At 36.8% G+C, this 15,933-nt stretch overlaps 1 protein-coding gene across 5 annotated transcripts in view; it reads right to left on the bottom strand.

Annotated features, from left to right (window-relative positions):
• FSD1L (fibronectin type III and SPRY domain containing 1 like) overlaps positions 1–15,933 on the bottom strand; it is a 66,850-nt gene that overhangs the window by 2,331 nt on the left and 48,586 nt on the right. For 3 of the 5 annotated variants that reach the window (XM_060100775.1, XM_060100771.1, XM_060100773.1), the window contains 5 exons: positions 15,679–15,808; positions 14,742–14,774; positions 9,830–9,930; positions 9,119–9,370; positions 3,097–3,185 (listed from right to left, as the gene is read on the bottom strand). In XM_060100775.1, the coding sequence (XP_059956758.1) occupies positions 3,097–3,185; positions 9,119–9,370; positions 9,830–9,930; positions 14,742–14,774; positions 15,679–15,808 (605 nt within the window). The remainder of the gene's footprint in view (positions 1–3,096; positions 3,186–9,118; positions 9,371–9,829; positions 9,931–14,741; positions 14,775–15,678; positions 15,809–15,933) is intronic. The other 2 variants (XM_060100772.1, XM_060100774.1) reach the window with 2 other exon arrangements.

The following is a 15,933-nucleotide window of genomic DNA, read 5'->3' as shown; positions in this document are numbered from 1 at the left end:
CCCGCAAGCTGTATGGCCAAAAAAAAAAGAATGTATATATGTGTATACCTGACTCATTTTGCTGTACAGCAGAAATTAATACAACATTGTAAGTCAACTATACTTCAATAAAAAATAAATTTAAAAATATAAAAGCAACTGATTACAAAACTACTATCTTATTTTATTGAAAATTATTTGATTTAAAAAATATTTACTCAAAATATCTAGCACAAAGGTGGAAGGGAAAATCAGTGGAGAAAGGTTAGTCTTTTTCAGTAAGTGGCACTGGAACATGTGGACATTCATATGCAAAAAGGGATAGGGAGGGTGGGAGGGAGACACAAGAGGGAGGAGATATGGGGATATATGTATATGTATAGCTGATTCACTTTGTTATAAAGCACAAACTAACACACCATTGTAAAGCAATTATACTCCAATAAAGATGTTTAAAAAAAATAGATCTCAAACCATACTCTATACCATATATAAAAGTTAACTCAAAATGGATCCCAGACCTAAATGTAAAACCTAAAATTATAAAACTACAAGGAGAAAACAAAACAAAATATCTCTGTGACCTTGAGTTGGGCAAAGCATGATCCATAAAAGAAAAAAAATCGATAAACTAGACTTAATCAAAAGGAAAAACTTCTCTTTGAAATGTCAAGAAAATGGAAAAAAATCAGAGACTGGGAGAAAATATTTGCAAAACATTTATTTGATAAAGGATTTATCCAGAATACATAAAGATATCTTAAAACTCACTAATAAGAAAACAAGTAACCCCATTGTAAAAAATGGGCAAAAGATTTTAAGATACTTCACCAAAGAAATTATACAAATGGCAAATAAGCACATGAAAAAAGCATCTTATGACATTCACTAATGCAATTATTGTTTCATCATTTGGAATGAAAAAACAACGAATAAACACACTACCTACTTTCCTGAGATAGACTCAAATTAAACATGAAATCTACGCTTTTAAAAAGAAATATCTGAGACTTAGGGGAAAAATAACTTTGAATTCCACATGGTAAAAATATTGTCCTTGAGTGACCAATTTGGAAAAACAGACAAAAATAAATCATGTGCAGAGGTTAAAAAGAAAATAACCTTTCCAATATCCCTAAGTATTGTACTACAAACAATAACTTTATTCACTAATCATTTTTACTTTTTAAGGGAAATCTAGGAGTCTCGGTTATTAGCATTCTTTTAAACTTATTTGATGACTTTAGGGTATCTAGGGTAAATAATCATTATCAATTGTGAGATTTAAAGGTACTGTATTTTAAACCCACATATAACCTAAGTACTTTATCCTTACAGTTTAGGAGTTACAGTTGGGGGTGATTGTGGAAGAACACACATATAAACATTCCACCAAGTCTGCAATGGAAATATACCATCCTGATCTGTAGAAGCAGCCCCCAAATTAAGGAAAGTTCTAGCCAGAATAATGATGATCTTAACTGGATTGCAGAACTCCCCACAGTGGCCTAATCTTATAGGGAAATGCAACAGATAAAGGAAATAGGAGAAGCAGTAATATTTCCTTAATAAAAATATAAATTCAAAACCAAGTTTCGTTTTGTGTGGAGAATCATGACTTTTCTGAAATTGAGTAGTCCTGAAATTATATACGTGCATATAGACATACATATATTCAGTCTACCACACATAGATAATCATCTAATATTTTACAAAGATTGTACTGCAGTGGAAAAAGGATGATTTTAGTAAATGGTCCTGGAATAAGCAGCTATTCATATGGAATTAAAGAATATATTTCAACCCTAACTTCATACCAAACATATCATTTCTATATTGTACTTGTATTGTAAATGCAGTCTATGTCTAAATGTATAAGGAAAATTTTGCTTTTAGAAGAAAACACAGTATTTTCATGACCTTGGGAGTGAATAAAAATTTTTTAGACTGAACACAAAAAGTGCTAACCATAAATGAAAAAAACTGATAAACTGAGCAACATTAAAATTAACAACTTTTGTTCATCAAAAGACACCAATAAGAGAGGGGAAAGGAAAGCCAGAGTGGAAAAGATAACTGCAATACATATATCTGGCAAAAGACTCAGACTATAGAAATAACTCCAAAACAATCAGTAAGAAAGAGGAAGAAAATCCAACAGAAATACAGGCAAAAGACTTGAGCAAGCATTTCACAAAAGAATATATCCAAACAGTCAATAAACATATTAAAAGGTGTTCAACAGCACTGATCACCAAGGAAATGCACATGAAAACCACAATGTAATATATCATACCCATTAGAAGGATAAAAATTTTTAAAAAGACAATACCAAGTGTTGATAAAGATGTGGAGGAATTCAAACTCTCACATACTGCTGGTGATAAATTAGTATAACCAACGTCTTTGGAAAACTCTACTACAGTTGATTACACACATACCATATGATCTAGCAACCTCAATCCTAATTATATACCCATTGGAAATACATATACATATCTACCAAAAGACATTAACAAGAATATTTATAGAAGTTCTATTTGTAAATGTCTCCAATGGGAAACCACCCCAGTATCCAACTAAATTAGAATGGGTAAATAAATTATGATATAGTCATATAATGGAAAACTATACATATACATACAATAGAAAACTATGTGAACTACCACCACATAGAAAAACATGGATAAATCTCACAAACATAATATTGAGCCAAAAAGATACTGTATGATTCCATTTACACAAAGTTGAAAAGAAGGCAAATGAATTTATGGTACTAAAACTCAAGACAGTAACCACTTTGGAGGAGGGCCGTTAGGGGCTGGAAATGGGCACAATGCTCCGTTTCTTGACCTAGATGCTGGTTACAAAAATGAGTGCAGTCCTATGAATATTGATCAAACTACACACTTATGATTTGCAGGCTTTTGTGTCTTAACACTTATTTCAATAAAATATACCAAAAATATACAGACAAACACAGATTTGGGAGAGGTGGACTGGGGAAAGGGAGAGGAATATAAAGAAAAAATAAGATATTGTGCTTCCCCAAATATACAGCATAGACTGTTCTCCTTAAAGTTGCCAAACCAAATAAAATATAAATTACGTACTAACCATGAAACCAGGTAGTACTGGCTGAGTAAATTTTGTCTTAAAGGAATACAACAACTGTTTTGAGTTTGCATCATAGAAAGAAAGCTGACCTAAAAGGAAGGAGAAAAAAAATCTGATTTATTATTGAAAAAAATTATAATATCTAATTAAGACTAACATAAAATCATGCATAAAAGTAATAACCAAATGCACATTTTGGCATTAATTTTTTTGACTTAGTAATTCTCACTTGCAAATCAGTAGTAAACATGCTTAAGAAAAAGCCCAAATCCAGTTTTCTTTCCCTGGTTTTCAAGATCTCCATAGTGCTTGCATAATCTGGCACTATTCTACTTACTCAACTATAGACTATTTATTTTATCATTATTTAACAAATGGCTTCCTTAGCCCAGTAAAAGCCATGGTTATTTCTTCCTCATTTTTATTATATAAGCAGCCTTTCCACCCAAATCCTATCACCATTTAAGGTTTACTCTATGAAACTTTGTCTTCTAACTACTTGAAGCCATGCTTATACCTGAGTTTCTGAAATCATGGTATAGTTATCACTGCTTCAGCTTTGTTAATTGTTAAAATCTCCTCACAGTCTGTCTTTCAACAATGATCATGCAACTAAACCACTCTTTCTGACAACCTAACTGTCCAACCTGATGGCATCCTCACAACTGTTATCACTTCTTCAAACTCTTCTCTCATGACTATTCTCTTGGTTTGTTTCCTAATCCTGAAGATATCTTCTGTCTCTTTTTCTCCTATTCTAAATGTAGATGCTTAAAGCCAGAAACAGGGGCATCAACAGTGGGTAGACTCCCAGGGAGGAAACAGATCACCTCATTGCTCTTTCAAACCCAACTTTCTAGATGCTTCTCACTTAACCTCTCTGAGCCTCAGTTTCCTCATCTGTTACATGAGATTAATAATTCTGACCTTTTAGGATAGTTATAAGGATTAAGTGAGAACAATATGCAAAAGGGGCTTAAATCCATACCCAACATGTAATATGGACAACAATTTCTATTAGTGGGAACTCTTAGTGATGCTATCAAAATAGTCATATGTTAATTAAAAAAAATAAATGTAGATGCTTGTCCAGGCTCTTTCTCTCTACAATGCTCCCACTGCTGCCACTAAACAAGGAGAAGGAGAGAAAAGAAACTAACATTTATGCCTACTATTAAAGAACTGGGTGATTTATACATATTACCTCAAAATATCAAGCAACCTATACATGGTCACAAAGTTAGTACACAGCAGAGCAATAATGCTTAACTGTTCTGTGCAATATTCACTGGCCATTCGTGATGCCATTTCTAATATTTAGCTTCAGCTAATAATGCCAAATGGCTGTCCTGCTGGCATCTCATGTTTCCCCAGGACTCTATGCTCTCTATCCTGTTGATGATACTATCACCCTGTTGATCACACTGGATGGAAACTCAGTCATCTTCAGTTCTTCTTTGTCTCTCCCTCCAATCCATATTTAGTTATCATGTCCTATGAATTCTACTTTCACACCATCAAATTCATTCTTCTTGATTCCTCACTGCTCAGATCCCTCTTACCACTAATCACTCAACAAATACTTATTAAGGGCTCACTGTGTGAAGCACTTGCCAGGCAACAAGGACATAATACTTAACAAAACAGACATGGTCCTGTCAATATTGCTTAAAGACCACTTCCTTGAAGTCTCCCCCTATCAATGTTTGCAGTCTCTTCTACATTTAACCATTTACTCTCTAATATTTCTAAAACTATATTACAATCATATGACTATAGTTTTCTAAAATGAACAGAAGCCCCCCCCACCAACTACTAAAAAAAGACTAGCCTATTATTATTTTTCAAGGCCCTCAGAATCTGATCCCATCCTACATTACAATTTCTTTCTATACCCTATGCTCTAGGTTAACAATTATACTTCTTACTACTATCTTTAAGGAACCATCAAGTATGGGAAAAGAGAAGGTAAGCAAACGCTATCTTGGTAGTTGAAAAAGAAAAGAAAAATGTATGCTAATACATTTACTAGTTATCCTGAGGAAAATATTTATCTGATTCAAAAGGAGTAAATAAAAAAGATGCAGCAAAACTGACATGTCATCACTATCACTAAAAATAAATCAAACCAAAATCAATTTGTTTACTTTTTTGTTTGAGTAACCAGGTTGATGCCTCATGGAATCATCTGGACACAATGTTAACTAAAATGGTAAAATTTGGTTTTATTAGCTCTAAATGTCAACTTGGATAGAAGCATTTAGGGAATTACTTTTGTTCCCTAGTTCAACAGTACCTCATCTTCAAAAGTTTTATAAATATTTAGATGACAGTAGAGAAGATACTTATCAAATACCTAACTCAAAAAGCTTAAAGAAATTTTGCAAAAAAAAAAACCCCACCAAGTTAATTTTTAGATGATCTTAACAGGAGGGAAAGATGGGCCTAATCTATTAAGATGAAACTTAAGGTGAAATATAATATTCTTCATTTGAGTTATAAACAACAACAAAAAAACCCCCTACACTGACAATATCAGAGAAAAAAAGATAATCTGACAGAACTCCATGGAAAAAGGTCTAGTGGATTAGGTGGCTACAAGCTCAATATTGATCTACAGTGCTGTTAAGTCATATTACTGGAAATTATGCTGCCAAATCACTAACCTATGATGGTCAGAAGTTGTGTGTTCTACTTTGAGAACCAATCTTTCAAATATATATAGACATAGCATACAACCACAGGAGATAATAAGGATTTGGAAAAGTTAAATTATAAAAGGAACAGCTAATGGTATAGGGAATGTACAGTCTGGAAAAACAGGGCAAGAGAAGCAATGTTAGTAGTTTTTAAACAAATAAGGATTATACAGTAAGTCCCTTACATACGAATGAGTTCCATTCTGAGAATGCGTTTGTAAGTCCAATTTGTTCCTAAATCCAACAAAATTAGCCTAGGTACCAAACTAACACAATTGGCTATATAATACTGTACTGTAACAGGTTTATAATACTTTTCACACAAATAATACATAAAAAACAAACACAAAAATAAAGAAAACATTTAAAATCTTACAGTACAGTACCTTGAAAAGTACAGTTGTACAGTACAACAGCTGGCATACAGGGGCTGGCATCGAGTGAACAGGCAAGAAGAGTTACTGACTGGAAGAGGGAGAGGAGGTGGGAGATGGCAGAGTTGAAGGATCGTCAGCAACAGGAGACGGAGGGCAAGCTGCAATTCCACTCAGACCTGACGTGGATGCCACAGGTCCTGGTTCCTTGCTGGATTTATTTCTATCTACCCTCTTGAAAAAACGATCCAGTGATGTCTGGGTAGTAGCTCTTTTTTTCTCATTATAGATGACATGGTAGCCCTGGATTGCATTCTGAATGGCTGCTGCAACCTTCATGTACCGTTCTACGTTCCGGTCCTGTGCCTCAAAAACTCACAGTGCCTCCTCAAATAAAGAAAATCCCCTTGCCATTTCCTGCATCATGAATCTCTTCAGTTCTTCAGTTACTTCTTCCTCTTGTCTCTTCGTCCTTTCTCTGGGCCTCCAGTTCCATCACGTCTTCATTAGTAAGCTCCTCGTGTTGCATAGCAAGGAATTCAATGAAGTCGTCCTCTTGCAGATCTAGTGTCAGCTATTCGCTGAGGGTTACTAAGTTGCTGAAGACCTCTTTGGACTCCTCATCCACCTTCTCAAATCCATGAAAATTGTGAACACACTGTGGGCAAAGCTTCTTCCAAACCTCATTCATGGTGATGGCCATAACCTCACACCAAGCAAAGTCCGTATTTTTTATGACCTTGTAGATGTTACAGTCCTTCCAAAATTGCTGCAAGGTTGTTCCTGATCCGTCACTTGCCTTTACTGCCTGATGAAAAGTGTGATGTAAATAATATTTCTTGAAAGTTGGTATAACTCCCTGGTCCATAGGTTGGATGATAAACATAGTATTTGGTGGCAGATGCACTACTTTGAGGTTGGGATGAAAGTTGTCCATGAATAGGGGGTGGCCCAGAGCACTCTCAAGCAGCAAAAGAATGTTGAATGGGATGTCCTTTGCCAAGCAACATTGCTCTACCTCTGGGATAAAGTGGTGGGAAAACCAGTCCTGGAAAATGGTCTGTGTAAGTCAGGCTTTGGGGTTACTCTTCCAGAAAACAGGAAGAGAGCCCTTGGCTATGTGTTTAAGGGTTCTTGGGTTCTCTCAATGATAAAACTAAGAGAGGCTGCAGCTTCATATCACCAGAAGCATTGCCTCCAAACAACAGAGTTAGTCTATTCTTTGCTGCTTTATAGCCTGACATCACCTTTTCCTCCTTACTGATGTAACTTCAGTCTGGCATCCTCTTCCAGTACAGTCCTGTCTCATCCACATTAAAAACCTGCTTGGGGGCTTCCCTGGTGGCGCAGTGGTAGAGAGTCTGCCTGCCGATGCAGGCGACATGGGTTCGTGCCCCGGTCCAGGAAGATCCTACATGCTGTGGAGTGGCTGGTCCCGTGAGCCACGGCCGCTGGGCCTGCGTGTCCGGAGCCTGTGCTCCGCAATGGTAAAGGCCACAGCAGTCAGAGGCCCACGTACCACAAAAAAAAAAAAAAAAAAAAAAAAAAAAAAAACCTGCTTGGGTAAATACATACCTTCATCAATAATTTCTCAAAGCGTTTCAGGAAATTCCTGAGCAGCTACCATATCTGCACTTGCTGCCTCGCCACTTACTTCTACGTTGTGAAGGTTGGCTCTAGCCTTGAACCGATAAAACCAGCCATGGCTGGCATTAAAAGGTGTGCCCTCTGATTCTTCGCCATGTTTCTTCTTCAAGTCTTCATAAAGGCTTTTAGCTTTCCCTTGAATCAGCATTAAGCTGAGCAGGACTCAGCGCTGATGCTGATCCTGCATCCACACACTGAGAAGTTTCTCCATCTCCTCCATCACTTTTCTACGCTTTTTCAATATTATTGTCGACATCTTTGGCACAGCCGACTTCACATGTCCGACCTTGTCCTTGTTCTTTAGAATTGTGCTGATGGTTGAACGATTCGTGTTATAAGAATGAGCGATGTCTACCATCTTTTCACCTTGCTCCACTCTCTCAATTATTTTCACTTTTGTTTCCATCCTTATCGCTTGGCTCTTCTTAGTAGTACCAGCTACATCACCGCTGCTTTTAGGCTTGCTTCCTGACATCCTGGGCTTGAAATAAGATACTGTACTACTGTACCCTATACAGTACTGTACAGTAGAGTACACAAAAGCACAACCACTTGTAGAGGATGTATACACGTGACAATGTACGCTAGAAACTTGAACTAACTTACATGATTGGACACGCGAACGCATATTCACATTTTTGAGAGTTCACAACTTGAAGGTTCATAGGTAGGGGACTTACTGTAATGTAAGTATGAATTAGGGAATATAATTCTGTGTTTCTTCAGATGACAAAATTTAAGAGCAACAGTCTCAGAAGTTACTGAGAAGACAAAGTGAGTTAAGAAAAACCTTCTAACCAAGTGTTATCCTACAGCGAAACAGGCTGCCTTCTAAGACAATTAGCTTCACATAGAAAAGTTCCAGCACAGGAGTGGCAACTACTTGCAGATATAATGTAATAAGGATTTTATACTATGTGGCAAATGGATTGGGTAATTTCTAAGGTCTATTCCAACTCAAAAAATCTGACTCTACCACTCTTAACAAGCAATAAAACAAGGTAAAGGAGGAATTAAAATGGGCATAAGAAATTTTAAGGCTCAAGACTAAAATTAGCAAAATCTTTTTTTCAAACTTACTTAGTATATTATAGATGAGTGCTTTTTCAGGCCTGCAAGCAGACATCGTGTGCCCTTTCAGTCAATTACAGAGCTGAAATTATGTTTGTGATCAAATCCTAGAAGGTCAAAATACCCTTACCACAATACTAATGGAAATTCTGTAGAGATGATTACTAATGAAAAGTACTAAAATACAAGCAACGATGATGAAATAACTTAGGAGAAAATCAGTAAACTTACCCCCATCAAAATCACAAAATACACCTATTCTTTCAGGAACAGTAACATCCAAGGCTTTGACTTTATTATTATGCTTTGCTGAAAATGTGTTTTGTAGCCAGTTGTTGACATGGATACACCAACTAGTGTTTGTCTTTCCTAATTGGTCAAATTTCCCCAAAGTCTTGTATGCTACTCCCACACTGTAGGATTTACAATCCTTCTGGGCCTTGACCTCCCAGTAATGTTGTCCACTTTCAATAGCAGTGTCTCCTACAAAAGATCAGAAGGTAAATTTGACTCTTACCTCTTCCTTATGAGTCACAGAGTTTTACCTATATCTTGTCCCACAAAATGGCACAAAAAATCTGATTCAGGAGAAAAATCATGCTAACACACAGACACTAAATGCAGAGTATCTACTATAATGACTTGCACATTTACTGTTAGCTTTTCTGAATATAAAAGGCTTCTTTTATATTCTTTTCTTCCCTACTATCCCCTCAAGAGTTATAAATGTGGAGCACTATGTAAACTGAAGCAGAATTTAAAACATACAAATAAAAAGACAATTTGAAAACCCACCAAAGTAATTAAGCTTCAAGAGGGAGAAACTTTGGCAACGATTCATTCAATACACAGGCAGCCACTCCACCACTGAGTGGAAAGTCCACCAATGTGACTATGATGCCTTTAATCTGAGATAATGAAGAACTATTATGTTTATCCTACCCAGCACTGTATATGATTCCCCAGTAAAACGATCTCTGCTGCCTCTTACTGCTGGTGGCCTGGAGCCTATGGATGTCCGTTTAGGGGATGGTGTACCACTTCTAGATAAACAGGAACAAAAAGAAAAACAAATATTCTATGTTGCACATGTTTCACAAACTAAAATTATAAATCAACAAATGAACCTTTCTAAAGATTTCTAATCACGCTGCACAAATAGTAACATTTAATTTTATTTGAATTATTTATTATTAAACATATTTGTCAATTATAACACTTAAATGTAAGAAGTCATCAACATAAAGCATGCTAAAAACACTAATACCATGCAGACTGAGCAAGGCTTGTACAAAGAACATACAGTTGAAATATGAGACAATACAAAAAGGGAAAAAAAGAACTCAAGGGAGAAAAAAAGAACTCAAGAAAGATAATGGATTATAGCTTACATTTCTTGCAGTTAAATTTAAATGAAAAGCAAGTCTTATTTTGGTAGGAGAAATGCTTTATAATACTTGTTATTATCCTGTGCATGGATTTGGGTAATTGTTATTTTTCTTTTTAACACTATTATAATCAAAACTAAATAATCGGGCTTCCCTGGTGGCGCAGTGGTTGAGAGTCCGCCTGCCAAGGCAGGGGACATGGGTTCGTGCCCGGGTCCGGGAAGATCCCACATGCCGTGGAGCGGCTAGGCCCGTGAGCCATGGCAGCTGAGCCTGCGCGTCCGGAGCCCGTGCTCTGCAGCGGGAGAGGCCACGACAGTGAGAGGCCCACGTACCGCAAAAACAAACAAACAAACAAAAAAAACCTAAATAACCTTTTTTACAAGCAGTGGGTATTGGGTTAGCCAAAAGGTTCGTGCAGCATTTTTCCGTAAGATGGCTCTACTAGCGCTTAGTTGTCTTTAACTTCATTCGAAACAGTTTTGTTAGACTATATTGTGACAGGTATCGTATCAGTGTGCATTTTAAAAAAAACTTATCAAAATCGGTGAATTTTTGTGTAGTCATTTTAATACTGAAGATGGAAGAAAAAAGCAACATTTTCAGCATATTATGCCTTATTATTTCAAGAAAGATAAAAACGCAACTGAAATGCAAAAAAAGATTCGTGCAGTGTATGGAGAAGGTGCTGTGACTGATCAAACGTGTCAAAAGTCGTTTGCAAAGTTTCATGCTGGAGATTTCTCACTGGATAACATGCCACGGTTGGGTAGGCCAGTTGAAGTTGATAGCAATCAAATCGAGACATTAATTGAGAACAATCAACGACATGGGAGGTAGCCGAAATACTCAAAATATCCAAATCAAGCACTGAAAATCATTTGCATGAGCTCAGTTATATTAATCGCTTTGATATTTGGGTTCCACATAAGTTAAGTGAAAAAAACCTTCTTGACCATATTTCTGCATGTGATTCTCTAGTGAAACATAATGATAATGCTTCGTTTTTAAAACAAATTGTGATGAGCAATTAAAAGTGGATACTGTTCAATAATGTGGAAGGGAAGAGATCATGGGGCAAGTGAAATGAACCACTACCAACCACACCACAGGCCAGTCTTCATCCAAAGAGGGTGATGTGTATATTGTGGGATTGGAAGGGAGTTCTCTATGATGAGCTCCTTCCAGAAAACCAAACGATTAATTCCAACAAGTACTGCTCCCAGTTAGACCAACTGAAAGCAGCACTCGATGAAAAGTGTCCGGAATTAGTCAACAGAAAATGCATAATCTTCCATAAGTATAACGCAAGACTAAATGTTTCTTTGACGATCAGGCAAAAACTGCTACAGCTTGGCTGGGAAGTTGATTCATCCGCCGTATTTACCAGACACTGCACCTTTGGATTTCCATTTATTTCGGTCTTTACAAAATTCTCTTAATGGAAAAAATGTCAATTCCCTGGAAGACTGTAAAAGGCACCTGGAACAGTTCTTTGCTCAAAAAGATAAAAAGTTTTGGGAAGATGGAATTATGACATTGCCTGAAAAATGGCAGAAGGTAGTGGAACAAAATGGTGAATACATTGTTCAATAAAGTTCTGGGTGAAAATGAAAAATAGGTATTTTATTTTTACTTAAATACTGAAAGAAATTTTTGGCCAACCCAATGTTTTTGTTCTGTAACTTTTCTTCTTAAAAAGAAAAATAGCAATTACCCAAATCCAGGCACAGGATAATATCAAGTATTATAAAGCATTTCTTCTACTAAAATGGACAAGATGCAACCTGACCTCCCTTTATCAAATTATATGATACGGTAAACTGGACAGTATTCAGGCCTCTCACTAACTCCCCAAAACTCAAAATAGATCAAATCCCAAAGATGTTTAAAAAAATAACATTTCAATTATATCAAGTCACTGCATTCATAAAACAAAAAAAAATTATAACTTACCAGTAGTAAAGAAATAAAGGGAAAGCATGGCAAAAAGAAAAACAGATGTAACTACTAAGAATGGCATCTTAAATTTCAGAGAAAAATTAAATAAGGAGATGTCTTCCTTCGCAGCATTCTAGACTTCCAACCCTAAGTACATTTTTGCAATAAGTACAACAGCTGTTATTGTCTTAAAGCAGCGGTCCCCAACCTTTCTGGCATCAGGGACCGGTTTCGTGGAAGACAATTTTTCCATGGACTGGGGGCGGGATGGTTCAGGTGGTAAGGCGAGCGATGGGGAGAGGCAGATGAAGCTTCGCTTGTTCACCTGCTGCTTACCTCCTGCCGTGCGCCCCTCCTCCCAAGACGACCGTTATCAGTCACAGCCAGGCCCGGGGCTTGGGGACCCCCTGTCTTAAAGCAAACATGATCCCATCCTTTAAAGACACCTCAGTCACTCAACTATCTGAATTAAGGCTCTTTGTTACCTCTACTCTGGATTGTTTTACCAGCTTCCCAGATGATCTCTCTGCTACCCAATTCATTTGTTCACTGTTATGAGATAAACCTGATTCTCCTACTTTAAAATCTTCAAGCACTTTCTTACTGCCTACAAATGACTTAGCTTGGCTTTTCAGGTTATTGTTGATCTGGGCCCACTGTGCTTTTCCAGCCTTCTCACCTCTGGAGAGCACTATCCAGCTAAATATAGTCACTCAAATGTTCCTTAAACTCAGGCAATCTGTTTCAGTGCCTTTTCCTTTCCTTGCTCCTTCTCTCACTGCAAGTCCAAACGCTACACATTCTTCCACTTATTTGAGAACCAACCTAAATACCATTTCACTAATGAAGGTTTCCCAGATCCTACCAGGCTAAATAACTTTTCTGAAGAGTCCAGCTCCAGGCCAAAATCCTATGTATGATCTTTCAGGCCCAACAAGAAGCAATTATAAATGCTTGCCTTCTCTATCCCAGACTTGGTGCAGAGCTAGTTCACTGCAGTTTCTAGAAGCAGCTGCAATACCCCCTGCAACCCCAAGCTCATATGCATGTCTGCATTCCTAGATTGGGCGCCTGTATTCAGAGGCCCCCTTACAGCAGGGGGCCCCCAGCTGAGACCCTTTCCAGCTGCCTCTTCAGAGACCTCCTTAAAGAGGGCAGGGGTCAGGGAGCAGTCTGAAGACATTTTTCTCCACTCTGCCTCAATACTTTTCTACTCCAAACCTTTCCCCCTCTCATTTCCTTGGCCTCAGGTCCATAAAACAATAGGAGAAGCCTTTTGTTTGGGCCTTCCTGGGCAGTGAGATGATCCTCAGATATTCACCATCTGCCATCTGCTCTCGTTTACCTAACCCTCACCCTGAGCCATTCTGTTGTGAAAAGTGGAACCCTGGGGGGAGCTAACACCCTTTCCTTTGTGGCCTCTTGCTTACACTATCACAGTAAGTGCATGAAGTCTTGATTGTTACTTTCAGTTTGGCTTATCGTCCTAACTGACCACTTCAACATGTGGCAGCTCAGGAAATCTTTCTTCCTCTAAACTCCCTGATTCACACATACTATTATACATAATCTCTATCTTGTATTATTGTTATTTATATAGAGAGATATATCTCATCTACATAAGTTAGGGCAAATTCCTTGAAGGCAGGGACAGTGTTTATCCCTATAAACTCCAAAATATCCAGCTGACATCCTGCAGTGAACAAATATTTATGGAAAGAATAAATGTATGTAACATTCCAGAAGTAGCCTACATAATAAAATACTCTTAAAAGGAGGGAAGAGAGAAAGAGAAATAACATGATGAAATTCTACATATAAGTAGTCTAAAAATCTCCAAATGACCAAATGAAACTTCACTGATTCTATTAAATCCAGCAGCACTTTACAATTTATAATATACTAACTATGAAATCATTTTCACCAATAATAAGCAACTAAACTAGAAAAAAGAAAAGATAATTTTGAAAAGAGAACACATTCTGGTTTCTGGGAAAGATATGGGGTATCTTCAAATTAGCACATTAGTACTTGTGCAATTTGAAGTGATTCATCTTTCTGGCACTGTCCTAATAACTTCAGTAATGACCTTTATTTTTTATCCTTGATGCTTCTGAAACTGCATGATTATTATAAAACACAGGACACTTCAAACCTGCCTCATGTCAAATATATATAAATGCAAAGCTGTAATGTTAGATATATTGAATACAGCACAACAAGAAAGGTGCCAAGTATAAGTAAATGCAGAAAAAAATCAGATAAAGGAAAATAATTCAAGGAAGACTTTAAAGCAGAGCTTATTGTTTTGTTATCGTATACAACATAATCCAAATAATATACAGCACATTATAATGCTGTAAATTCAAAACATAAGCCACCAATACAGACAGTCTACACAGACCAATATTTTAGCTTATGAAGGCTGCTGCAATGGCTTCTGCTTATTGGTTAAAGAAAAATGAAAGTTATTCAGCCAAGCTAGATATACTAAGTCCTAGAATTATACAGACATAGATCATCACCTTGTATGTTTCTTCAGTGAAGTAACATGGGCACTGTCAGATAAAAATAGGCAACTGTTAAGAGACTGCTTTACAACTTAAATTTAACAGTTTATATTAAAATTAGATCAAAAGTCTGCTGAGGAATTTCTTTTGATTCACTGTTTAACTCACAGTGATTACCTTATTTTAGTTTGAGCAAAATTTATCTCTGTTTAAAGAGGCCCCCATACTTTGAGACTATCTAATTAAGTCCTACAATAACAAAAGGTCCCAAGCCTGCCTCTTTGTTCATAAGGCTGCTGATCAGGGGCTAGACACTGGGACTGTACATGGTAATAGTTGTCATTCACTGCAGACCTTCGGGTAAGACAGGTGATCTATAAGTCTAAAATTCAGGAACTATTGCTAGGAATTTCTCTCTAAGCAGTTCAAACTGCTGTAGATGTAACTTTAAAGAAATGGAATACTGAAATAAAAGGTGTAAGTAAGAAGAGGATTAGGAAAGAAACTAAAAAAAAGTAATGAAAAATGTTAATGACAAATTCAAGTACTGATAATATTATATTCTTCACTTTGGTGTTACTAATAAGAATTTTTTTAACATCTTTATTGGAGTATAATTGCTTTACAATGGTGTGTTAGTTTCTACTTTATAACAAAGTGAATCAGCTATACATATACATATATCCCCATATCTCCTCCCTCTTGTGTCTCCCTCCCACCCTCCGTATCCCACCCCTCTAGGTGGTCACAAAGCACCAAGCTGATCTCCCTGTGCTATGCAGCTGCTTCCCACTAGCTAGCTATTTTACATTTGGTAGTGTATATATGTCCATGCCACTCTCTCACTTTGTCCCAGCTTACCCTTCCCAAGAATTTCATTTTAAGTTATTGTCAAGTAAGAATCAATGTACAAGCATTTTATTCAGATAACAGATTTAATAAACTAGCTTACCTGCCCTTGTTCTCTTTTCCTTTAATTTTGCTGTCTTGACCTTTTCCTCCAGTAGGATCCCACTCTACACAGGTATCTTCAACTCTCAGGTTCAAATGGGAGGATGAGTTATCCAAACTGAAGTTAAGTGCTAACCAAAACAATATTTCAATTTTTTTTAATGTAGCATATCTCTAGTTTCTGAGGCACAACCATCATCACATTGTTTTCCTACTCAATGGATTTAACACTGTATATATAGAATAAAGTTCCAAT

The sequence above is a fragment of the Mesoplodon densirostris genome, chromosome 6 (assembly GCF_025265405.1).
Source record: "Mesoplodon densirostris isolate mMesDen1 chromosome 6, mMesDen1 primary haplotype, whole genome shotgun sequence".
Taxonomy (NCBI): domain Eukaryota; kingdom Metazoa; phylum Chordata; class Mammalia; order Artiodactyla; family Ziphiidae; genus Mesoplodon; species Mesoplodon densirostris.
Note: the sequence above shows the minus strand (reverse complement) of the source record. Positions and strands in the feature narration are given on the sequence as shown.